Source organism: Salvia splendens, chromosome 6 (assembly GCF_004379255.2).
Source record: "Salvia splendens isolate huo1 chromosome 6, SspV2, whole genome shotgun sequence".
Classification (NCBI taxonomy): Eukaryota; Viridiplantae; Streptophyta; class Magnoliopsida; order Lamiales; family Lamiaceae; genus Salvia; species Salvia splendens.
This window is the reverse complement of record NC_056037.1, coordinates 6,971,971-6,995,983: the sequence shown is the minus strand read 5'-3', so window position 1 is coordinate 6,995,983 and position 24,013 is coordinate 6,971,971. Positions and strand designations below refer to the sequence as shown.

The 24,013-nt window shown below is 36.8% G+C and overlaps 3 protein-coding genes and 1 non-coding gene across 9 annotated transcripts; 3 read left to right on the top strand and 1 right to left on the bottom strand.

Moving 5' to 3' along the window:
- Positions 1-5,971: 5,971 nt before the first annotated feature.
- Positions 5,972-11,588, top strand: LOC121809473 (protein STRUBBELIG-RECEPTOR FAMILY 3-like). Of its 4 annotated transcripts, none has more exons than XM_042210117.1 (17): positions 5,972-6,135; positions 6,532-6,729; positions 7,444-7,582; positions 7,655-7,726; positions 7,821-7,883; positions 7,985-8,056; positions 8,156-8,227; positions 8,316-8,387; positions 8,455-8,520; positions 8,600-8,665; positions 8,892-9,313; positions 9,399-9,832; positions 9,919-10,190; positions 10,271-10,409; positions 10,628-10,764; positions 10,882-11,005; positions 11,170-11,588. In XM_042210117.1, exons 2-17 carry the CDS (start codon positions 6,618-6,620, stop codon positions 11,287-11,289), a joined length of 2,382 nt encoding a protein of 793 aa, XP_042066051.1. In that variant the 5' UTR covers positions 5,972-6,135; positions 6,532-6,617; the 3' UTR covers positions 11,290-11,588. The 4 variants fall into 4 exon arrangements, with proteins under 4 accessions (XP_042066051.1, XP_042066048.1, XP_042066049.1 ...); XM_042210114.1 differs by having other exon boundaries at positions 10,837-11,005; XM_042210115.1 differs by having other exon boundaries at positions 5,972-6,229; positions 10,837-11,005.
- Positions 11,589-13,097: 1,509 nt separating this feature from the next.
- Positions 13,098-16,958, top strand: LOC121806552 (secretory carrier-associated membrane protein 1). Of its 3 annotated transcripts, XM_042206643.1 has the most exons (12): positions 13,098-13,214; positions 14,147-14,242; positions 14,337-14,399; positions 14,775-14,808; positions 14,895-15,017; positions 15,143-15,205; positions 15,294-15,387; positions 15,763-15,808; positions 15,892-15,959; positions 16,168-16,216; positions 16,481-16,546; positions 16,636-16,958. In XM_042206643.1, the coding sequence occupies exons 1-12, from the start codon at positions 13,185-13,187 to the stop codon at positions 16,708-16,710; spliced, it is 807 nt and encodes a 268-aa protein (XP_042062577.1). In that variant the 5' UTR covers positions 13,098-13,184; the 3' UTR covers positions 16,711-16,958. The 3 variants fall into 3 exon arrangements, with proteins under 3 accessions (XP_042062577.1, XP_042062575.1, XP_042062576.1); XM_042206641.1 differs by having other exon boundaries at positions 16,481-16,958; XM_042206642.1 differs by lacking the exon at positions 13,098-13,214 and adding an exon at positions 13,227-13,526 and having other exon boundaries at positions 16,481-16,958.
- Positions 16,959-17,601: 643 nt separating this feature from the next.
- LOC121807299 (proteasome subunit beta type-5-B-like) lies at positions 17,602-20,957 on the top strand. Its single transcript, XM_042207514.1, has 8 exons — positions 17,602-17,739; positions 18,008-18,135; positions 18,225-18,354; positions 18,907-19,013; positions 19,954-20,088; positions 20,157-20,260; positions 20,536-20,636; positions 20,722-20,957. The coding sequence occupies exons 2-8, from the start codon at positions 18,019-18,021 to the stop codon at positions 20,847-20,849; spliced, it is 822 nt and encodes a 273-aa protein (XP_042063448.1). The 5' UTR covers positions 17,602-17,739; positions 18,008-18,018; the 3' UTR covers positions 20,850-20,957.
- Positions 20,958-23,616: 2,659 nt separating this feature from the next.
- TRNAA-UGC lies at positions 23,617-23,689 on the bottom strand. Its single transcript has one exon. It is a non-coding gene; the product is annotated as a tRNA-Ala (tRNA).
- Between the last annotated feature and the right edge of the window lie 324 nt (positions 23,690-24,013).

Below are 24,013 nucleotides of genomic sequence, written 5' to 3'. Positions count from 1 at the left end.
CCTCGCGATTTTGCTCTGCTTTTCAGGATGCATAGGTAAATCCTTTTCTTTCGACTCCAAACTAGAATCAAGAGCTTTAGGTGTCATCTCTTTCTCGATCAGCCTCAGAAAGGTGTTGTTGACCTCATCTTCTCTTTTGGTAATAGAGTCATTCTCATTCCTTATCTCTTTCTGATTCCACACATTATTAAGTACTATCAACATCTCGTCCCTCTTCTCTTCACCATCGTGCGAATCAATTTTCCACTCCTTTTTCCTTGAGCTTGAGACACCGGCTTGCGGTTGACGAGGAGAGGCGCATAATGGAGCTTTTACGGACATCGATAACAAGGGCCGGCAAGGGCTCGGTGCGGCGTAGGGTGGAAGCTCAATAGTCGATGTTGTACTTGGCTGCTGTAGCTGATGATCTGACCATAGCGGTGGCTTCTGGTCGAGCACGAGCTGCGGGCGTGTGGGGGTACGAGAGCTTGGGAACGTGGGGCGCTGGTTCCGGTTTTGGGGCTGCTGGCACAACAGGTTTGGGGGAGTCAGCTGTGGCGGATGTTCTGGCAACGGGGGAGCGCGAATCTTTCCAACACGGCGACCGGACGTTTGGGAGGGCAGATCCCAGCAAGTCTGATTTTTCGCATGCAGAAACGGCTGCTGGGGCGATTCTGGTGAAGACCAACCCGAGTTCGGGCTTTGGCGAGCGCAATGTGGCTGTCGGAGTGGTCGTTCCTGCTCCGCGAACTGATCCCTAGAGGTGAAGGCGTTGCGCGGAGGCCGGTAGACATTCTGTCGGGCAGAATACCAGCTGGAATTAGAGCGTGCATGCGGCGGCTCGTAGTAGTCGTTGAGCTCTCCAGGTGGCCGGTAGGCATTCCGTCGGACGGAATACCGGCTAGAATTAGAGCGCTCGTGCGGCAGGTCGTAGTAGTCGCTGAGCACTCCAGGTTGTTCCCGGTCTGAACAAGAATACGGCTGCAGGCCGTACATATCTAGGCTGAAATACGATGACGACCCAGAGGTGTAAGGAGGTGTTCTAGGCCGCGACTGACTGTGGGGAGGATAGCGGGTGGTTAGCTGTGAGTACATCGGGTCTAGCGGTTGATGAGGCGGTGGCTCCGGCCGCGGAGGCGCACGAATCTCTTTGCGGGAATCGTAGCACGACTGTTGTGCATACGTTGCTTTAGACGCAAGCAAGTTTGTCCTACGCCGTTCGATTTTGTCACAACGTGTTTCCAACCTGGACATAGCGGCATCCAATTGATCGAATAGTTGTTCATAACGCCCCACTTCGGTGTAGTTGCGTAACATGATGACGTTGAACGGCGGCGGTGAAGCTCGACAGTGGGAGGTGATCGGGCAGGTATTGTGACTGATTTTTTTTTTGATATTGGTGATTTATTTAGGGAATATGGATGACGAAGACGAAGGAGGAGCACGGGATGAAAGCACCAGTTGTTAAGAACCTAATTCCTTAACGTCGATTTCCACACAAAATCAAGAAACGAGATGTCGTCGTTGTCGAGCGCCCAACGTTGGGTCGTGACTTGGACGACAAAAATGGGCGGTTGAGCGCGAGATTAGCCTCGTCGGCAACCTTAGGAGATGTTTCTTGTTTGCTACTCAATTGAGCCAAAAGAATGATAATTTCATATATTGATTGAATGAATAAAAAAGATAACAGTCTATCCTATTTATAATGCTACTGACTTAATGAACAATAAAATAAAGATATAGAAAAAGATATGCTAAATCCCTATAATATCTAAACTAAATAATAATAATAAAGGTTCGTATCAACTCCCCCACGGTTAAAATCCACCTTGTCCTCAAGGTGGGAACCACGAAGCAAAACCAGTTGTTAAGAACCTAATTCCTTAACGTCGATTTCCACACAAAATCAAGAAACGAGATTGCGTCGTTGTCGAGCGCCCAACGTTGGGTCGTGACTTGGACGGCAAAATGGGGCGGTTGAGCGCGAGATCAGCCTCGTCGGCAACCTTAGGAGATGGTTCTTGTGTGCTACTCAATTGAGCCAAAAGAATGATAATTTCATATATTGATTGACTGAATAAAGTGATAACAATAACTCCTATTTATAATGCTACTGACTTAATGAACAAGAAAAACAAAGATATAGAAAAAGATATGCAAATCCCTAATATATCTAAACTAAATAATAATAGTATAAGACTCGTATAAGTGTGTGTCAATCTTCAACAGAAAAAGTTATGACGAATTAAATCAGATTTGTTGTGATTGGATCCAATAATGTTGTTGATACTTATTAAATTTATCCATAAAATTATACAATGAGATAGATTTCATAAACAACTTGTACTTCACATATTGTAGAAATTAAGGTCAACATATTGTAGTTGGTCCCATAAAGAAATATAGAGTACTAGATATTTTATAGACACATAGTTTACTACATATTTCACTTTGACAATGATTTAGATATGCCTCTATTATAAATATTTAAACCGACTGTCATTGTTAATCGACATCCTATTACCTCAAACTAAAACAAGAAAACTACTATTAAAAATGTCGGATTTGACAAATAAGAAAAGAGAAAAGTGGATTTTATATGAAATTAAAGTTTAAAGTTGATTCCAATCCCCATCAACTAACTGTGACCAAAATTATGGTGGTTAAAGTCTTAAAGAGACAGCTAAATCCCATGTTACTTTCCTTGACTTAGCAGATGGTAAAGTTAAAAATATAAGACTCTTTTGAAAAGAAAAGCTTTTTAATCTTGAAAGAGGGAATAAATTCCTTTTCCTATCCTTATTGACATAGTGGAAGTGCCTTTTACTCATATATAAATAATTCATATTATTGGTTTCGAGACTAATTACCACAGTTAGCTAGATTTTTTTACTACAAGAAAAATATTGTTTTATATTTTAAATAACTGTTCAAATTAGATTTATAGTTAAATCTATATAAGGCAATTAGCAATGGGGCGCCCTAAGGCGCGCCACGTCATCAGTTTTATCCTCATACCCCCACCTGCAATGGGGTGCTCTAAGGCGCGCCCTATATGTTATACTGTTGTTTTGTTAATTAATTTAAATGTTTTCAAATATGTAATGCAAACTAAATTAAAAAACACAACGATTAACTAAAAACAGGCGAAGTTTGCATTCATTAAATAAAAGTTACACAGTTCAAGTTGGCTAATCTACGCAATTCCCAACTTCCGGCGCAGCTCATCGATCAACCCCCGGAGATATTCGCCCTCGGCGGCGCGGCGGGAGGGGGCGACGGGTCGGTTTGGTGACGGCTCCATGTCAGACAAACCGTACGATTCCGTGCTGAATTCGGGATCGTACTGCGTGTTGGCGTCGAACGGCCGATATTCGGTGGGTTCTGTGCCCGGCCAACGCGCCTCCCCAAACATCGGACTCTTGGGACTTGAATCCATTTCATAGTAATAATAAAAATGTGAGTTTCGAGAGTGAAATCGTGAAATGAAACGTTACAAATGAAGGTGGGGTAGGGGTATTTATACAAAAAATAAAAAAACGCGTGTCATCGTCCGCGACCATCGTCCGCCGATCCCGCAATGGGGCGCCCGATGTCGCGGACGAAGGCCTATCGTCCGCGCCATCGTCCGCGACGTAGGGCGCGGAACGATGGCGGGCACCCACAATATGAGCATCGTCCGCACCCGAGGACGATGGACGCCATCGGGCATGCCATCGGGCGCCCATTGCGGGTGCCCTAAGTGTTTTGGCGTGTTTTTTTACTAATAATTGTCTTGGGTCTATTTTTATCTTATTGGTGTCTTCGTCAAGTTGACTCAATAGAGACATGATAATTTTTAGATCCGTGTGTCGAATAAAATAACCTAATAATATTATCATTATTATTTTAATTAATTAATTAATTCCTTGTTTTAAATTTTTACTCAGTATTTCTTTATTAGGATGATTGATTTATAGAAACACATTTTTTGTGAATTCCCCCCATCTATTTGCCTTAGATTTATTAGTTGAAACTCGTTTTTGTATTCTAATATATTTTTATTTTATTTTTAATTAATGTTTTAGGCCATCCGCAACGCTGTCTCTTATCCATCTCTTAACTGTCCCATCTCTTCACTATTCATGAGCCCCACTGTACTTTTCATCCAATCTCTTAACTAAGAGACAACACCTGCAACCTTCCATCTCTTAATCATCCCATCCCTTAACTATTCATTCAATTTCATTTTTTATTTTTATTTCCAACAAATTCAATTAATAAAAACATACTTCATTAAATAAAATAAAACTACAACTTAAAATTCTAAAAAAAAAACCACAATAATAAAATCCTAAAAAAAATAAAAAATACTCCCCCTGTCCCGCTTTAGGAGTCCCGTTTGATCAATTTCGGACGTCTCACTTTAGGAGTCCTAGTTGGGATATAAAAAATGTCTACAAAGTAAGTAAAAAAATGTTAAAAGTGGGTCACAATATCCATTACAACATTTATTTATTACACACTCAATTAAAAGTGGGTCCCAACATTCATTACAACATTTATTTATTACACACTCAATTAAAAGTGGGTCCCAACATCCACTACAATATTTATTTATTGCACACTCAAACACTTTCTTAAAACATGTGCCCAACTTAACCGGGACTCCTAAAGCGGGACAGAGGGAGTACATAATTTAAAATCTTCCGCACACTCTCTCTAAATTCAAAATCTCAAAACTCCTCTAATGGCGATCACGTGCGTCTACTAGTTGCCAAATTTAGCCCCGCGGCTTCCTCCTCCTCCCGACGTCGATTTTCTGCTAGCGATTCTTCCATTATTCGAAGCATTTGCTCAAATGGATCCATGAATGGATTAATTTGGGAGAAGAATAATGTTTTGAGATGAAGAATGTAGATTGTTTGAGTGAGAATAGAGAGTTTTTTTGTGGATTAATCTGTGAGAATGATTTGATATTTATAGAAGTGATTGGGGGCTTAAAAAAATTAAAAAAAAATAAATTTTTGTAAAAAACGGCTATAAACGACTAGTATAATTCTGGGATTTTTTTTTGAATTTTTTTTGAATTTAAAAAAATAATAAAAAATACATTTTCAACGGAAATAAACGACGCCCACTCGCGGGCCGGCGAGTGGGCGTCACGGACGAACCGCAGCTCGCCACGTCTCCAACGCGCGTGGCGAGACAGCTCGCCAAGTGTCTCTCCGCGACGAGTTACGGGACGGGATGGGGATGAGACGGAGCCCGCAACGCTGTCTCGCTACCGTTTCGTCTCTCCGGGACGAGATATGGACCGCAACGAGACGCGTTGCGGATGCCCTCTTTCAGTGCTACGTCTTTTTCGGAATCACGGATTTAGCCCAATCGCCAATTCATATTCAATATAAATAACATTCATATGTATCACATTTATGCCAATTATACAACTAATACATACTTTATCAAAACTAAATTCACATCTGTTTCATTCGAACATTTGCAATCAGCCATTGAGGGTCAATAATGTCACATTACTATGATTAAGAGCCGCCGAAATTGAACTCACAATTTATTCAAAAATTGAAAATACTGATATTTCATAGAGAAGGAATAATAAAACAAATTATAGTAGTACGAAATTTCCTCCAATAAATAAACAATAAAAGGAATATTTTAATATTAAAAACTGCACACACGGAAACTCAGTGCATATGGGTGTTAGCGTAGGCTACAGGCAGGATAACTATTTCTCGTGTGAAATGCCCTTTTACCCCTAATTATTACAATGGCGGCTATTTTATACTCATTTTTCTCCACAATTTAAATCACGCGCTGTATCACCGCGTGAGCTCCACCATCCTCTCAATTAGCCGCTAATGCATCAAACTAACATGTCATCTGTCAGTGTAATAACACATGCACTTCATGCGCTTCAAAGCGCGCGTGGTGGTAGATGTGCATAATTATGTGTGTCTACTCACGACTTCACTGACCTCTAACCCTCACTATCTCTCTCTCCTCATCTTGCAGCTGGTTCTTCTTCTGCTACTCCACTTTATTTTTCTAGAGAGAGGGAAAAAAAGTGAGGAGATTTGATGCGTTTCTATATCTCCATCTCTCTCACTTTTTATGCATTTTTAGCTCTTTTCTCCCACATTTCCAGCAATTGTAAAGGTCCGGCCTTGCTTTCTCTCTTGACTTACTCACGCCCAATTCGTCCCATTTCTTTTTGGTGACAAACGAGCTTTGCAGAATTCTTGAATTGGTGGTACTTGAGTTTTTCTTAATGCCCACATGCAGTTAAAAAAATTAAAACGTTTTTCAGTAATAGAAATGATTGTTTTTTTCCTTTGGAGTTAATTCGGTCATCATTATTCCAGCTGATGTTTTCGTATCAGCTTAAGCATAATCAACTAATCACATCTCTCAAACTTTTCTAGAATGCTGTGGAAATTGCTTCCTCTTTTTTGGGCGTTTTCTGTTTGATTTCGTGGTGGTTTATGTGAGCTGCATTTTTTCGCTCTGATTCTGGGGCTTCTTTTTTTAATTGGGTTTTTGTTATCGTTGCAGATTCGGAGGTGTTTTATGTATTGGCTATGCAGAGTAATAATCTTGAGGAAGAGTAGATTGACGAAGAGGGGTGGTGTTTTGGATCAATGGTTGGGAAAAACAGATCTGTTGTGAGTTGTTTCAGTTTCGAGATCGTGGTGGGATTTGCTCTCGTTTTCGCGATCTGGACTTCTCAGGGGTACACCAATCCTAGTGATGGTGAGTCGGAAAATAAAGTTTTTTCTGCGTTTATTAAATGCTTTTGTTTGTGTGAGAATGTTGGATTGGGGGAATTGATTGTTGTGTTTACCTTTTTTTTGATAACTTCAGATTTGATTACATTTGGTTTTAATGAGAGATGCTGCTTGAAAGTGTTGCATTTCTAGCAATTTGGTTTTGGCTGTGGGAAGCTTTTATCGGAAACTTGGATTTGAAGTGTTTAATCACCTTTTTTTGTAACTGAAAGATTTAATTGCAGTTGGCTTTAATGAGAGATGCTGCTTGAAAATGTTGCATTTCTAGCAATTTGGTTTTCGGCTGTGGGAAGCTTTTATCGGAAACTTGGATTTGAAGTGTTTAATCACCTTTTTTAGTAACTGAAAGATTTAATTGCAGTTGGTTTTAATGGGGGATGCTGCTTGAAAGTGCACTTTCTTGAGGTTGGATAAATGAGCTGGTGTTCTCTTGTCAGTAGAGTTGCATTTTTTTGTCTCGTTTTCCTGTGAGTGGGAGATGTTTAATGTGTTTGTAATCTACTTTAACAGTTTTGCCTTGAGGTTGGATGAATAAGCTGTTATTGTCTTATCTTAGCTTGTTTTTTTAATCGTATGAAGTGTTGTTTCTTCCATCTTTTGATTGCTAGAGCTGCATTGTTTTCTTCTCTCTTTAGTGTGAGTTGGAGATGATTAATGTGTTTGTGATATACTGTGACAGTTGCTGCTATCAATGGCTTCTACGTTGCGTTGGGATCACCCCGTCTCCCAGGATGGGTTGCTAGTGGTGGAGACCCTTGCGGTGGTGGCTTACAGTGGCAAGGTGTCACCTGTGACGACACATCCTCCATAAGTTCAATGTATGGACATTTTCTTGAAATTGAATGATTGTGTTTTTTCATCGAACTAAATACGCATACCATCTTTTGTAGAACACTGACTGGGGCTGGCTTGAACGGAGAGTTGGGGGATACCCTTGGAGGATTTACTTCTCTAAAATCTATGTAAGTTTATCACTCAAAGACTATCAAATGTACTAGATTCTATACCTCGGTCTCTCTCGACTTTTGGAATAACACTGGCTTTATGTTATGGCAGAACACTGAGCAACAACCTTATTGGTGGTAGCATTCCTGAGTTACCCCCTACACTGGTTACGATGTATGAATTAGTCGAACTTAATTTACAATAACTTGTCTCGTATGGTTTATTCAAGAAGCATATTTAACCGAGACATGATGCTCTCTCTTTACCTTTGGCAGTTTTCTTTCAGATAATAAGCTAACAGGAAGCATACCGAGTTCTTTGTCGTCCCTGAGTCAACTGTCAGCTATGTATGCATTTCTCTCCTGTCTCCACTGCCTTGTTTTGTGAATTGACTCTTGATTCTTAAATAAGCTTTTCAGTGCTTATTTATTCGCTATCTATTTCAGGTCCCTTAACAACAACCAACTAAGCGGAGAAATCCCCGATGCATTTGCAGGCCTTACAGTTTTGGTTAATTTGTATGGATCCAATTGCCATGATTTTGTACCGATGTTATAGTAGTATCATGATGTTGATAGCTCATAGTAACATTCGTCGTTTGTGCAGAGACATGTCCTCTAACAGTTTGAGCGGGGAGCTGCCGCCTTCAATGAGTAATTTGTCACTTCTGACTACTCTGTAAGTTGCCTCAGTAGAATGCCTGTCTTTTTATTTCAAGTGAAGGAAACTGACATTGCATTGACAGTCATTTGCAGCAAAATCAGCTCTCCGGAACTCTTGATGTTTTGCAGGATCTTCCCCTTAGAGATTTGTACTATCCTCAACCTTGTCATTTATGCTAGTTTTATGTTTTAATCAATTTCACCTTCTGATTTCTCTCTCACTCTCAGAAATGTACAAAACAATTCTTTTTCTGGACCTATACCACCAAAGCTGTTGAACTTGCCCACTTTCAGGTAGGTCCAAAATTTTCTAGTTTTCTTTCTGTCTTATCTTTGTTATATCATACACACTTGTGTTTTTTCGAGCTTTATTGATGCATATTACTATGCTTTGGTATAGTTTTTTCTTATATGAAACGTATTGCAGCGTTGAAATTGCAAATTCTCTCTTTCTACAACTTATTAGAGTATATATTTTAGATTGATACATGAGCTTGCTGATTTTCTTTTTGACATGCAGGGGTGATGGAAATCCATTCAATTCAAGTACCGCTCCGTTGTCTCCTCCGACGACAACCTCAGGGACACCATCGCCGTCGGCACTTCCATTTTTTCCCGGGCCAGATTCTGACCAGAAGCCGCCTCCCACATCTGGGCAACGACCAACGAAGCAGGCTGATGGCCCGTCTTCGAGAGATTTAAACTCGGGAGGCTCCAAAAAGTCTTCGAGCACAAAGAGAATCGTATGGATATCCATTGCTGCCGTGCTCTCATTCATAATATTGCTATTAGCAGTCCTGCTTCTCATGCCGAGGTGCATCAGGGAAAGACAAGAAACGTACCGATCACGGAAGAGGCACGAAATAGCTCCGTACTCGGGCGCCCGGGAGAATCCGAGAGACAGTGGTCCGTTGATCCTACCGAGCCACGATGTGGAGAAAGGTGGGGGGTCTTTCACACTCTTTTCTGATCTCCCGAATTGCCTTTTTTGTGATGACAAATGACAGTTTTTTTTAATTACAAACAGCTCCCCCTGTCGCTCCATTGATTGCTCCTGTGAGGAAAAAGGAGGAAAATCAGCCGCAACGAGCAGTCGGCGCGATACCCAAACCACGAGCTGAAGAAGAGGTGAATAAGAAAGCAATGAGTAGCGAACCACCGGCAAGGAATCCTTATGATATAGACCTGAGCAGATTTGACATTGACATTCCTCCACCGCCACCGCCACCCCCACCACCCCCACCTCCGCCTCCGCCTCCTGCACCTCCTTCAGAGAAAGTCATTGTTAATCCACCTCAAGCAAACGAAATCAGGCCTTCGACCGGGCTATTTCCCACAACATCTGTCAGGGTTTATTCAATAGCAGTTCTTCAGCAGTACACAAGTAGCTTTTCACAAGAAAATCTTATCGGGAGTGGAATGCTGGGAAATGTTTACAGGGCAGAACTACCTGATGGAAGGGTATGATTTCGGATAACTCATTTATACATTCTTGTCTGTTACTCAGAAATAGGCCACTAATGCTTCGTGTGTTTGTGTTTCTGTAGTTGCTTGCAATAAAAAAACTGGACAAGAGAGTGGCGAACCAACTGAAGGATGAGCAATTTATTGAGCTGGTTAACAGTCTTGATAGGATCCGCCATGCTAATGTGGTCGAGCTCATGGGTTACTGCTCCGAGCACGGACAACGACTGCTCATTTACGAGTATTGTGCTAGTGGAACTCTGCATGACGCTTTGCACTCAGAAGACGAATTCAAGAGTAAACTCTCGTGGAACACTCGCATCAGGATGGCTCTCGGGGCTGCGCGAGCATTAGAGTATGTGATTTAAATGCAGATTTTGTTATTATTTTAACGGATAAAATGTGAACTCGGAACTTTGTGACTTATGTTTGTAGGTATCTGCACGAGGTCTGTGAACCACCCATAATTCACAGAAATTTCAAGTCTGCTAATGTGCTCCTGGATGACGAACTTGCTGTCCTCGTCTCTGATTGTGGTTTGGCTCCGTTGATTCTATCCGGAGCTGTAAGTCAGGTAATAACAACTCTTGGTGTTTGATTGCCTTACCAAGTGAATTTGCATTTGTTTCCCTTCTCCATTTTTTGACAAATGACGACGTGGCCTGACCAATTTGTCAACTGCCAATTATCCTTGTCAAATCTTGTTTTGCTTTCCTTGTAGAATTGAATTCCTTTATTATCTTAAAATTCAGTTTACCTTGCTTGCTATTGACTTTTTCTCTTACTGTTCAGTTGTCGGGACAGCTTCTCACTACCTACGGCTATGGTGCCCCTGAGTTTGAATCGGGTGTATACACTACAAAGAGTGACGTATACAGCTTTGGAGTGGTGATGCTAGAACTCTTGACCGGAAGAATGTCGTACGACAGGTAATATATTAGGGCATGAAGTTGATTTTTGATGTTGTGTCGGTGTCTGGTCATGTTGCTTCTCATTCTTAGAATAATGATCAGCTCACGTGCTCGAGGGGAACAATTTCTCGTTAGATGGGCCATTCCTCAGCTTCATGACATAGATGCCTTGTCGAATATGGTTGATCATGCTCTGACCGGTAGATACCCTGTGAAGTCAATTTCGCACTTTGCCGACATAATCTCCCGTTGTATTCTGGTGGGTTTGCGTTTTTCTCGTCGTCTTGTTTAGCCATTTTCTTTAGAATTTATGCAGTTATTGCAGCATTGTGCAGCATCTCATATAAGTCTTGTGGTTATATTGATAACACGTCTCTTACTAATCTATGTCGCATCCATAACACGTTTCTTCTCCGTCTGCAGGTGGAGCCGGAGTTCCGGCCACCAATGTCTGAAGTTGTGCAAGATATAATGCAGCTGATTCGGAGGGAATCGCCACAAAGATCAGAAGACAACTATCTTAAAACGCAAGCCTCTGTCTAGGGAACAAGGATCGTGGATCAATCATCGGATAATGGCTTGAAGGTGGAAATGTACGATGAACTCCTCGACCGCTACCTAACACAGCCGGTCTTCGCCTCTTGCATCGGCAGAGAAGACGTGCCCTTTTGAGTCCCAAGTGTCGGTTGTCCTCTGCAATCTTGACTGAAATTGGCCGAGAAATGCTTACCCAAATTTATTATTGGATAGTGAATGTTCATTGTTAGTGTTGAAATTTGTATAATTCTTTTGTTTGGAGGAGTTTCTGATTGCATTGTGCAAAGTTACATAATTTTGTTTTATCTTGCTGTTACCTCTCTTTCTAGCAATTTTATGGTTATATATATGTGATGTCTATAACAATTTATTTTTTTGAATGTCTTTAAAAAGTTTCGAGATATTTGGCAGAACCCTTGTCCAAAGTTTGGAGGTTGTTTCAATTCGTCTCTTATTTCCATTTGGATATTATGTGAAAAGAAAAAAATCGCCCCCTCATTAAAATTTGTTTCTTCAAAATATAGTCGATTTTCAATTTTTTGAATGAAAAGGAGCCTCATTCAAATTTTCTTTCTTATTTTGAAAATAACCACATTCTAGCTCTCATTCTCTCTAAAAGATCCTAGCAGTGATATCGAATAATGACTTTCGTATTATAATTCCTGTGTTCTACATTTAAAATTAGTTCTACACTCAACTCAGTATCATTTTTCATATTGAAGATTATCATTCGTACTTACATTCAATATTATTTTGTATCGAACTAAGTATCAATTTTTTCTATTGAGTAGTATCATTGTTACTTTTCAATAATCAATATTATTTTCTTTATTGAACAATATATTCTTACTTGTATTTACATTATTTTGTATTGGATTCCTTATCATTTGATTCATTTTCAATATTGATGAGCGATATCATTCTTACTTATATTTAATATCATTTTATATCAAACTAATTAGTATCATTTTCTCTATTGAATTAATAATTATGTATCGAACTCGGTATCATTTTATTAAGAAATATACTAATATTATCATCACACCAAAAAAACATCATTGTTATTATACTAGTATCATTTTTTAGCTTTTGATATGATACCATGCAATTAGGATTCCGTTAGAATAGTTAGATTTGATAGTATATATTTTGTAAAAAAATAATTTAAATTAAAAAAGTTACATGTAATTTAAAAGGAAAAAGAAATTGATTTCCATATAGAATTTGAGAGAACCCTTGATATTATATTCAAATGTAGAAGTTGCACATTAACATTAGCTAGGTTATTATAGCACAACAATAAACCACATTATAACACAAGTTTAATTACAAAGACACTTACAATTTAACGTTTTAGTGCAACTTTTCTTCGTGTGAACACATGCAATTATGATTTCGTTATAATCGTGATAAAATTGCATTTGTATTTGATAAATGTAGGAGAAGTCTTGTACATGTATTTTAAGTTACATAAAATTATTAATTCATGAATCATAAGGTGCTTAGAAGTCGTTGGTAAAACTCCTTCAATTCTTTAATGCAGTAAGAATAGAATAAACAGAAATAGTAACGCAGGAATTCACTAATACAAAGATCTAAAATCTAGAAAAGAATACTAATTCACAACACTTATTTTTCACTAAACAACTGTCACATGTAAAGCGCGCGACTCAGTAAAAGAGAAAAAAATTCCTCTCTCCACGCTATCTCCATGCAACATTTTTTTTACTTATTAAAATCAATTCTTCACCGTTATTATAAATTTTCCGGCACAATCCAGCTCGGGATTTCTTTTGCATTCAATTAGAATTTAGATAGCTCTGAATTTGGAAATCGGAATCGTCATTTTTATGTGCATTCGTGAAATACTATTTGATTTACTATATAGAGCGTGAGGTGGAATGGCTGATGGAGAAGTGAATCCTTTCGCAGTATAATTCGCATTTGTTTCAATGTTGTTGATTTCATTTTTCATGCACTGTGTGTTATTTGCCACAATTTATGGAATTTGATTTTGAGTGAAATGAGATTGGGATCATACACAGTATCGGTGACTGTTTGCCGCTCATAATAAGAGATCTGCTTTTAACATGCTGTAATTCCATCGATTTTCTATTGCATTCTTTTTGGGGATTTTGACGAGCACGTGAGTCTAATACATTGGGGTGAGAAGAAAAGTCAATCTTCCAATCACTAAGTTTTCGAGAAACTACTTCAGGATTCTTTTCTCTCTGTGTGTGTGGGTGGGTAAATCCTCAACAATAATTTGCACACATTAATGTTCATAAATTCGAATTCAATATCTTAGAATTTGATTTGTTAAGTAGAACTTTTCTCAGAGCCAACTAGCTTGATTTTGAGAAAGTATGAGATCTGGACCAGTTTTTCACCTAGTGAGAGATGAATCTGTGAAATGTTGCTTAGGATAAGTAATGTTGAACTTTTATTCGTATTAGTTCAGGATAATTTGTTGACTCAAAGAATCTCATCCATTAGCAAATGCTAGGGAGGTTGCTACCAATCTGAAATTGCACTGACAACAACTTTGTTGAGAATTTTGTTTTTTCTTCACTATGTTCTTCATTATTGCTTATATCTTGGAAATTGGAATGATAGTAGGTAAAGCAAATTTCAAAGGAAACATGTTTTGGTCGTAGAGTTTGCTTGTTAAGGAACAATGTGCAGTTTCTCAATTCCGTTTATCTTAGTTGCATTGATGCCTTCCCATGTATTGCTGAAGTGGCATGCCTGAAAAAAACATTTCCTGGTTTCACATTGGATTATCGGTTATTGGAATAATGCATGTACAACCTTTATGTGGCTTTCTTTAGCTAATGCAAAATTTTATTTCTGAAAATATCAGAACTCATCTGCAAACTCAAAGATGTCTCCTCTTCCTCATGAACCTGCTGACTACGATCGTGGGGCTACAGTTAATATTCCTCTTGATGGTTCCATGGTATACCAATACATTTCAAATCTGTTAATTTTTTTTAGAATTTATGAGGAGGTGTTAATGGAGGCTTTCTTTTCCATGCTCTAAACCTCCAAAGGATTTAAGAAAGAGAGAACAGGAACTTCAAGCCAGAGAGGCTGAACTGAATAAGAAGGAACAGGTGATCTCTACTAGTGTTATTTTTGCCTCTTCGTTTAGCTCAAGTCGATATTGCGAATGCCCATAGTTTGTAGTTCTTGTTTAATTATTTTTCAGGTACTTCTCTGTGACATCCACCACACCTTAGTTTTGCAGAGGATGAAACTGATTCTTAACTATGCCTTTTGGTATTTTGAGATATCTCGACCTGCCTAATATCTCCTTGTTCACTATTTATCTCTTGTATACGTATAACAATGCCAATCTGAACTTTGCTTGTCCGTTATGGTTACTTAGATTTGCATTTCTGCTGAATCTCAGTAATTGTATACTTACTTGTCATCTCAGTCATATTTTTTCTAATAATAACCGATTCGCTATGTGTTGTGCTGTGTAGGAGCTGAAAAGAAGGGAAGATACCGTTGCCCAAAGTGATTTCGTTGCCTTCGTGCAATCTACTTATCATATCTTTATTTCATAATGCAAAAACTGATTGTATATTCTTCATATTTTTCAGCTGGAATTGTCGTTGAGGATATAAACTGGCCGCCAATTTTCCCCGTAATTCACCATGACATCAGAAATGAAATCCCAGTCCATCTACAAAAGTTACAATATGTTGCATTCACGACATTTTTGGGTATGACAAAATTTAGCTTCCTTAAAGATTTATTGTCAGTGGCTCAATAATCTGTTAATCAGTGTGGGTGGTTCTATATATTAGTTTATTTTATAATGGCTTGATACACTACAAGTGTGTTGCAGGTATTGCAATATGCCTTTTGTGGAATGTTGTAGCCACCACCTTAGCTTGGGCCAACGGGGAAGGTTGGTGGTGGACATAGTATTTTATGGCCTTCTTGAATTGATGGTCTTTAAATTAAGTTATCAGGTTTCTGATGTTTCACGCATGTAGGTCCAACCATTTGGTTTCTTGCTATCATATATTTCATATTCGGTGTCCCAGGCTCCTATGTGTTATGGTATCGTCCTCTTTATCGTGCAATGAGGTACCCAAAAAAGCTCTCTTGTCGTCTTATCCCCTTCTGCCTTTTGTATCTGTCACTTGGTTCAAAGTTTCTTATCAAGAATATCTCTTTGATAGTATTGTAGTAATGTACATGTAATACTATTGTATTATTAGTATGTGATATAGTATTAAACTTGGGCGTATTTTTTCTCAGTCTAGTTAATTGAGAAATGCATATTTGTTGGCATCATAGGCATAGGAGTATCTTCTTATTAGTCTTACTTTATTTGCTGAACAAACAAATACTATACGCGAAAACGTGTGTTATTATCTGCATATTACACATTCTTCTTTGTGTATTTCTTCGGGTTCTTTTGCTGTTTTAGCATTAGTAAACACACTTTGTATTTTCCAGGACAGAGAGTGCTCTGAAATTCGGGTGGTTCTTCTTAACTTATTCAGTGAGCTTATTATTTCGTCCATCCAATCACTCTCAAAGTTTAAGGTATTCAATAAATTTGTCTTAATCGTTCTGTTTGTGCAGTTCCATATTGGCTTCTGCGCCTTTGCTTGTGTTGCTCCTCCAATAATATTCAGAGGGAAATCTTTGACGTATGTTTCTCTTCCAAGACTATGTTCCTTCTTCAATTGCCATTACTTATAGTTTGAGCCAGCGCTAGAAAATGAAAACTGTACACAAGGAAAGCACATGAATCTATCGGTGCACTTATTAGAAAAGTATAGTCATAAGATTTGCTCTATTCCTTGACATTTTTATTGTACTGTGGACTAATATTAGCCCAATTTGTTTTATTGGCAGTGGAATCTTGCCTGCAATTGACCTTTTAACTTGGAATGCTCTGGTTGGGGTAAGGCAACTTCACAATTTATTTGAGTTTTCTTGGAGATGTGCCTATTGCTATCAATGGCTGCTTTTATGAAGTTTGAATACATGCTATATGCAGTATAGTGTTATCTTTTTCCCTTTAGGCAACATACTGACCCGAGAAAAAGGACTTATGGTATCTATTACTAATACAAAGAAAGCGTTGCTTTTGCTTATGTAACTTTTGCCATAAAATGCACTCTGCAAATAAAAAAATAGTATGTTGATTTTAGTATACTTTGTGCAGATATTTTACCTCATTGGATTTGTATTCTTCTGCATCGAGACATTGATCAGCGTATGGGTGATTCAGGTGAGAAACTTGCTGACACGTTTCGTTTACAATCTATCGATTCTTGGCTGTTTGAAAACTGTGTTTATCCATGTCGAAATCATGTGCAGCAAGTATACATGTACTTCAGAGGAACTGGAAAAGCTGCAGAAATGAAGAAGGAGGCTAGGATGATGGCATTATAACACGAAAAGAGTAGACATTTGAACTCTTTGATTCATTGGCTCTTCTGTTCAAAAGTTTACTCGTTCTTCCATTTGATTCCATTATGTGTTACCAAATGGCTATAATAAACAGATTTGGTTTTTTTGATGTGTGGAGAGGAATGCATTCCCTTTGCTCTTTTGGCATCTTCTGTTCTTGTTGCAGTTTCTTGGTCAATGTTTTTTCACATTATATTGGAGAGGTAGAATTAGAAAATCTTCCAAGTGTAATTGGGTGGAACTTACTAAGAGAAAATCATAAGCATCAAAAATTGCGTCATTTGCATTATTTTTATGTCCCACCTATTTTTCTCATTTCTTATCATTTTTTTTCGTTTTAGTTATATAATTTCAACTGAGCTGATTTATCATAAATAATTACTTATTAGTTTAAAACAATTAAAAGTACATGATTGGATATAAACGAAATACATAATTGGAATAAAATTAAAACTGAGGGGACCGAAGCATGCCAAATTTCTTCAATTAGATCATGTTGGAATCGATCATTTTTTTTATTGTGTATTGACTTGACTCATGACAAACTGCATACGTTCAAAGGTTTGTGCAGTTATTTGATTTATGGCATCACATAGTGTAGTTGGATTGTGCATTATCAGTTGGTCAATATTTTATGCAAATTTGTGGAGTATCATGTTATTATGTGTTTTATTTAAATTTATATAGTGTTATCGAATAAAATTGAGTTAATATGCCTAATTTCGGTTAATAAACAGGAAACCATATTGAACCCAAGTTCATTTGGGTTTCAAGTAAAAAACAAATTGTCGGTTCGGTTTGAAGGTTGGGCCTAAACATGGGCTTGTACTTTACAATTGATCAATTGATGGCCCAATTGTTTGAATACCAATCGTGTATTGCAGCACAAGAAATCTCCCAAGACGAAGATGAAAAGCTCAATTTTCCTGAATTCGCAACTGATTTCCTCATAACAATTTCTAGAATTATTTCTCTGCATCTGCAACTCAATTCTCATTCGATAAAAATCAGGTAATTTGACAACTGAGCTGATGATATTGTTCCTGTAAACTGATTAATGTTTCATTCATTGCGGTTAGGGTTTAACTTCATGTAGTATCGGATCTGTCATATGTGGACGTTTCCATTTCTGATTATGTATTTAATTTAATCGACTAAATTGGAGAACTATGATGTGTTTACCTGAAATGTTTTGCTCTTGTTCAGTGTAGTTTTTTTTCAAGATAGAATTTATTGTTTTGTACTATAAAACTTGATTTGTTGATTATTTCTATTTTAGTGAAGGGAACCATGATGAAGATCGATTTCAGTGGGCTTGATCCCTCCTTGCCGGTTAAGGGAAATGCGGAGGATTTGGAATACGAGATTTTGGCTGCGCCATCGTTTAAACTTCCCGTCACTGTTGATGTAAGCTTCGTTTTGTGTTATGTTTCCTTTTTTTTTTGGTTATCAATATCCTCTCGGAGTAATTTCTTTTTTGTCTTTGTTTTCTTTAGTTTGATGGGTTTCAGAAAGCAGCAGTACAGATGGTGAAGCCGGCAAAGGGAACGACAACTCTGGCTTTTATATTCAAACATGGTGTCATGGTCGCTGCTGATTCCCGTGCGAGCATGGGAGGATATATTTGTAAGGCCATGTTTATTGTTTATTTCTAATACTATAGTATTATGGCTTTTCACCTTGATACTGGTGTTGAAGTAGGATGTAATATGTAGTTTTTTTTGCATTTTGGATGCATAAATCAGACTTTCTTCTTGATATATGCTTATTGATTGCCAAAACTACTCTATTTGCATGCATGGTAATTTCTCTCTCACCTCATTCATGCTTTGTTAGTGTGCAATTTATTTTGCATGCGTGTTTCTCAGGCATCAATTAGTAAATGTTTTTTGGTTTATAAGTAATGTTTAATACTTAGTCGAATCTCTTATTCTTTGAAAGGAAATGGGAGTATCCACGCTTTAGATTATATTCAACGATTGTCCCATAAATAATTGTTAAAATCGATTTTCTTTGTGGACTAATGTCAATTAGATTACTGAAATTTACCTGGGCAGAAGATATGGAATCCCTGCTTCATGTGTACTTACAACTCTCAGCTTCTTATTACTTTGTTTATTTGATCAGTGCCATACGAGTTATGGAACTGTCTATATAAGATTCTTCTGAACTTTGCAGCTTCACAATCTGTCAAGAAAATCATTGAAATCAATCCCTACATGCTTGGGACAATGGCTGGAGGAGCTGCTGACTGCCAGTTCTGGCACAGAAATCTCGGAATCAAGGTCAGCGCACTTTCCTTGATATTATCCCGCTATGATTTGTCTTTGAGAAGGCACACGGATTGTGTTGTTGATGTTTCAAGGACTCGTCTCCTTTCTGGTGAACTTGAAGTGCATTGGCTAATCTTATTCAAAACCTAGGTTTTCTTGAGGCAGCATTATGGACATAACCTGATTATCCTTTCAAAGACGAAATAAATTTGATATAACCTATGTGTAAAGCGAGGAAAGAATGGTGTACAGTGAAAAGATACATAAATTTGGATGGTGTAAATAACCTGTAATTTAGAGCTACACCTAATTTTATTACAAACATTGACACTCACAGTGAATGTATAAGATGAATGATGACAACTTAGTGACATTAGAAATATGGCGCGTTCTCACTTTCTATCGTGACTAACTGTTTTGTTGTTATTCTACATAATAAAATTTATTATGTATGACTTTCATATGTTTTATTGACAGAATATCTTCCATTTTATATTTGATTGATACATACAATAGAGTATTCAAAGAATTCTATGATCAAATCAAAATGTATAATATATGTTGATCGGTCTGTATAAGCTTTATCTATCAAAGCTATTACTTCGAAGGAAACACACTATAATACATAACAATGGAGCTCTGCTTCCAAACTATGAGGTTAGTTTCCAGCTATATTACTTGCCAGAAATTAACAACTCCTATTCTAGAAAATACGTTGATACTATTATTCAAAACTATTTGGCGGTTGAGAAATGAATTTGATATATTATAACCTGTTTATCCTTTCAAAGACTGCTTCATGTCTGGCTTATTGGTTCTATACGGCACTGACAGATGATTGCATGCTCATGTGTGTGTCAGTGTGTTGGTTCTATGGAGGAAAGCCCCTTTTTTTTGCAGTAGTGTTTCCTAATAAATGCTTGAAAGTTAGTAATTCTCATTCATGTTTCAGTGCCGCTTACATGAACTGGCAAATAAGAGGAGAATCTCCGTTGCTGGAGCTTCAAAATTGTTGGCAAATATCTTGTATTCCTATCGAGGAATGGGTTTGTCTGTTGGAACTATGATAGCTGGATGGGATGAAAACGTAATATTGCATTTTCCCAAGCTGTTTTGATTTTGTAGATATCACCTAATACATCTGCTTTTTGGTAGGGCCCTGGCCTCTATTATGTTGACAGTGAAGGTGGTCGGCTTAAAGGCACCAGATTTTCGGTTGGTTCTGGTTCTCCATATGCTTATGGTGTTTTGGACAGTGGGTGAGTTAGCATTCACATTCTCTTATTAACTTCTCAAATTCACTTCCATTTTTCATTGTTATTGGGTGATTCCAAAGAAAACATCTTGTTGCAGCTGCTCGAAATTCATTGGATGTTGGTTATATAATATTTCTGCGAACTTTTAGATGTTTCTTGGATGTATATGTGCTATCTTGACGAACTAAAATTTCAAAAACTTTGAATTTGGAGGTCATGTCATCACTTAATGATTGCCCTTTAGTTTTAGCTAGATAACTTCCTGGCTCGTGATGCAGATACCGCTTTGATTTATCTGTTGAGGAGGCTGCAGAGCTGGCTAGAAGATCAATCTATCATGCTACATTCCGTGACGGAGCCAGTGGTGGTGTTGCCAGTGGTAAATTCCCTTCTGTGTGTCTACCCCCTCTCGGCATTGCAATATTCATTTCTCTCTCCTGTTGTAACTTGGATTTTGTTCTCAGTATACCATGTTGGCCCAAGTGGATGGAAAAAGCTCTCTGGTGATGATGTCGGGGAGATGCACTATTCATACTATCCCGTGGAGCCGACCACGGTGGAGCAGGAGATGGCCGATGTACCAATTGCATGAGGGAGAGACAGGAGTTAGTATCTTTAGCTGTCATTCCTCATTTTCTTCTATAACTCCTGTGTTAACTTACAAAAATTATCTGCATATGAAACTTAAATCTGTTTGTTATGGTTGTTGCGCTTAATTCTGGAAATTGGTCATGTTGTTCTTCATTTTCGAATAACTATACCCTAGCCCTCTAGCTCTTCTATTCATTGAAAACTTGCTCTTTATTCCCTGAAATCTCCAATTCCAGACCTTTGAATTTGCATACACTCTGATTCATGTTCGTATAAAACAACACATAAGCTGTTTAGGACATGAGCCCTTCAAATGTGTGCAAAATAAGCACCTAAATATCTTACTGTATTAGATAATAAAATAAGATCCAAGGGTTTATAAGTTTATTGAAAAATAAGCTTCTCAATCCCTAGTTATTTATTCATAATCTTATATGTACAATGTAACCAATTTATAAAATTAGTTATACTTTTGGGTTTATATTATTGTAGACATATTTCATTCCAAATTATTCTTTCTTAGATTATCTCTAAATATGTTTTTTTTTCTCTCTCACTGCAATTCTCTTCCAGTCTTCCTAGCTTATAAGTCTGATGATCCAAACGTTTTGACAACTTGCAAGTGTTTTCTATAAGCTCTTGACTCTTTGAATAAACGTTTAGCCAAACACCCATCAACCAATTGTTTAAAGGGCTAAGAGCATTTACAATCCATTTCGTTAATCATCAATTATCTTAACTATTCAAGTACTCGCGTTACATTTTACCTCATATCTTATTTTGAAAAATAGAGTGAACTACAAATTAGATCCATTGAAAATGGTGTTTGTATCTTTAAGGTGTATAAATTTGAAAGAATATCATTATATGTTTTTAAAAAATCATTAATTGCATTTCAGGTCATCATTTTCAATTTTTTTTCTTTCCACCTTAGAATCACTTTGATACATAGTTGACCTAAATACATTTGTACGAATAGTAAATATAACATTTAAAGTTTATATGTACTAACGAATTTAGACTAATCATGCATTTAAAAGGTTCAGACGTAAAATGAAAAAATAAAAAGGTTCCTGAAATGTGATTATTGATAAATGATTTTTTGAAATATGTAGTAATATTCTTTCGTGTTCAGGGATGTAAAAGGTACAATTCTTATTTTTGAAGGACTTAATTTGTAGTTAACTCTAAAAAATACTCCTGTATCATTCACAACCCACCATTCATTTTACTTAACAATTCATAGATTTCACTTTTTTCAGTTTATCTAACTATTTTCTAACTAAAATATATCTACAATTTTATTTAAATACAAAGTTTATTAAAATCTAAATATTTACATAATACGAAATTATTTAAAGTTCAAATTCATATCCAAATTAAATTTAGTTAAAATGAAAAAATAGGGGAAAAAATGGAATAAAACGAAAAAAATTATAAAAGGGCCCTAACAGGGTTTGATTCATGTCGATTGGGATGTAGAAAACAAATTTAGCAATACTCCATTTCACATCAAAGTCACAAATAATGTTGAAATGCAATATTCACTTCAAAAATGTACTCACCTTGTTCGTCATTTGGAGTCTCATGGGTTAGAAAAGATAGTGAAATGCGGATTTCATTTTTATATATTGATTTTATAATAAATTATGAGTAAAATCAATTAGTGGAAAATGAAGTCTACCTACCATTTATAGAAAAAGTGAATCGAGACTCCTAATGGCGGACGAACTAAAATAGTAAACCGGATCTCCTAATGTCGGACGGAGGGAGTATATTAATATGATTATAACCCTAATCAATTTCACCAACTATATATATAGACGTTAATTCTATAGCATAAACAAGTAGTAAGACATAAACACACAATAAAGAGTATTGGAAAGGAAAAACACTCAATTAGTCAAGATAGGGTGGCAATTGATTGATTCGATTTGGAGAGAGATGAATAATAAGCATCAAATGTGGATTCGATTGATGATCTTTATTTGACATCATTGTTAAATTTACCATGTTGTTTCTGTATGGATGAAAAAATAAAATCCTAACCTTAGTCCCTCACCGAATCTAATTTTTCCACATTGACTTGTCATATTAACACTCGTGAAAAATCAGAGAATAAAACGACGACAATGACTAAACTCAGATATATTTTCATTAAAACTAATAAAACTTTTTACGAAAATAAAATATATTTTTCACAATTTATAAATGCGCTGTCATACTGTTTTTGGTTAAATAAAATAAGAATTATTATTAAATTGGAATATTTTGTTCACAATTTATAATTACGCTTTCTCGTATATTTTTAATAAAACCAGTGTAAACTTATATATAACAAATAAAACTTTTATTTAAATGAATATTTTCTCAATTTATAAATATATTTTTGTTAATATTTTTTGTAAAATAAAAAACATGGTTTTGTTTTCTCTAATAAAAACCATTTTTGAGTAAGTTTTATTTACATTCAATTAAAGAATCTTTTACGAATAAAACATCAGAATTTTATCTTCAAGTAAATATTCCTTTTCTCTCACTAAATCATCAGTTGATTGAATAAAAAAGTAATTTAAAATGGACTTGGTATAATATTGAGCTTTAGTTACATTAAGTAATCAGAAAATGACTTCAATTCATTCTTACGTAGATCAGAATTTTCTTACTCTTTTGCGCTACAAAAACAAATTATAACAGAAAAAAAAAAGTAAATTGGACAAAATAAGAAATGTGAAAAAATTGGATAAAATAATAATGATAAACAAAAGTGGAGATGCGGGGGATCGAACCCCGTGCCTCTCGCATGCAAAGCGAGCGCTCTACCATTTGAGCTACATCCCCATGTTGGTTAATCCCTACATTTATGCTATTAATACTTAATTACAATTTTGTTTTTTGTGAGAGGAAGTGCCTAATTTCTTGCAGACAATAAAACCAAGATAAATTATCTAAATTAGATATATGGCTCATCAACTTGTTGAATATATATATATATAGGGGAGCGTTATTCTCCTTTTCACATCTTAGATCCTTTTTCCTTCTTAATATTATGCATTAGATCTAAGGCATCAACGGATCAGACTGATTCTATAAAACTGGTTCCGTGTTGCATTATAGAAGGTGGTTGTATGCATTACAGGGTTATTATTGACATTTGACGGAAAA

What these genes read in the sequence shown, in the direction of transcription:
- LOC121807299 (XM_042207514.1), top strand. Translation starts at nt 18,019, where the DNA reads ATGATGAAGATCGATTTCAGTGGGCTTGATCCCTCCTTGCCGGTTAAG. An exon ending in TAGCTGGATGGGATGAAAAC is followed by an intron (nt 20,089 to 20,156) that starts GTAATATTGCAT and finishes GCTTTTTGGTAG; the next exon opens with GGCCCTGGCCTCTATTATGT. An exon ending in TATGGTGTTTTGGACAGTGG is followed by an intron (nt 20,261 to 20,535) that starts GTGAGTTAGCAT and finishes CTCGTGATGCAG; the next exon opens with ATACCGCTTTGATTTATCTG.
- LOC121806552 (XM_042206641.1), top strand. Translation starts at nt 13,185, where the DNA reads ATGGCTGATGGAGAAGTGAATCCTTTCGCA. An exon ending in TGCATTCACGACATTTTTGG is followed by an intron (nt 15,018 to 15,142) that starts GTATGACAAAAT and finishes AGTGTGTTGCAG; the next exon opens with GTATTGCAATATGCCTTTTG. An exon ending in TTCAGAGGGAAATCTTTGAC is followed by an intron (nt 15,960 to 16,167) that starts GTATGTTTCTCT and finishes TTTTATTGGCAG; the next exon opens with TGGAATCTTGCCTGCAATTG.
- LOC121809473 (XM_042210114.1), top strand. Translation starts at nt 6,618, where the DNA reads ATGGTTGGGAAAAACAGATCTGTTGTGAGTTGTTTCAGTTTCGAGATC. An exon ending in GTACACCAATCCTAGTGATG is followed by an intron (nt 6,730 to 7,443) that starts GTGAGTCGGAAA and finishes ATACTGTGACAG; the next exon opens with TTGCTGCTATCAATGGCTTC. An exon ending in TTGTCACTTCTGACTACTCT is followed by an intron (nt 8,388 to 8,454) that starts GTAAGTTGCCTC and finishes TTGCATTGACAG; the next exon opens with TCATTTGCAGCAAAATCAGC.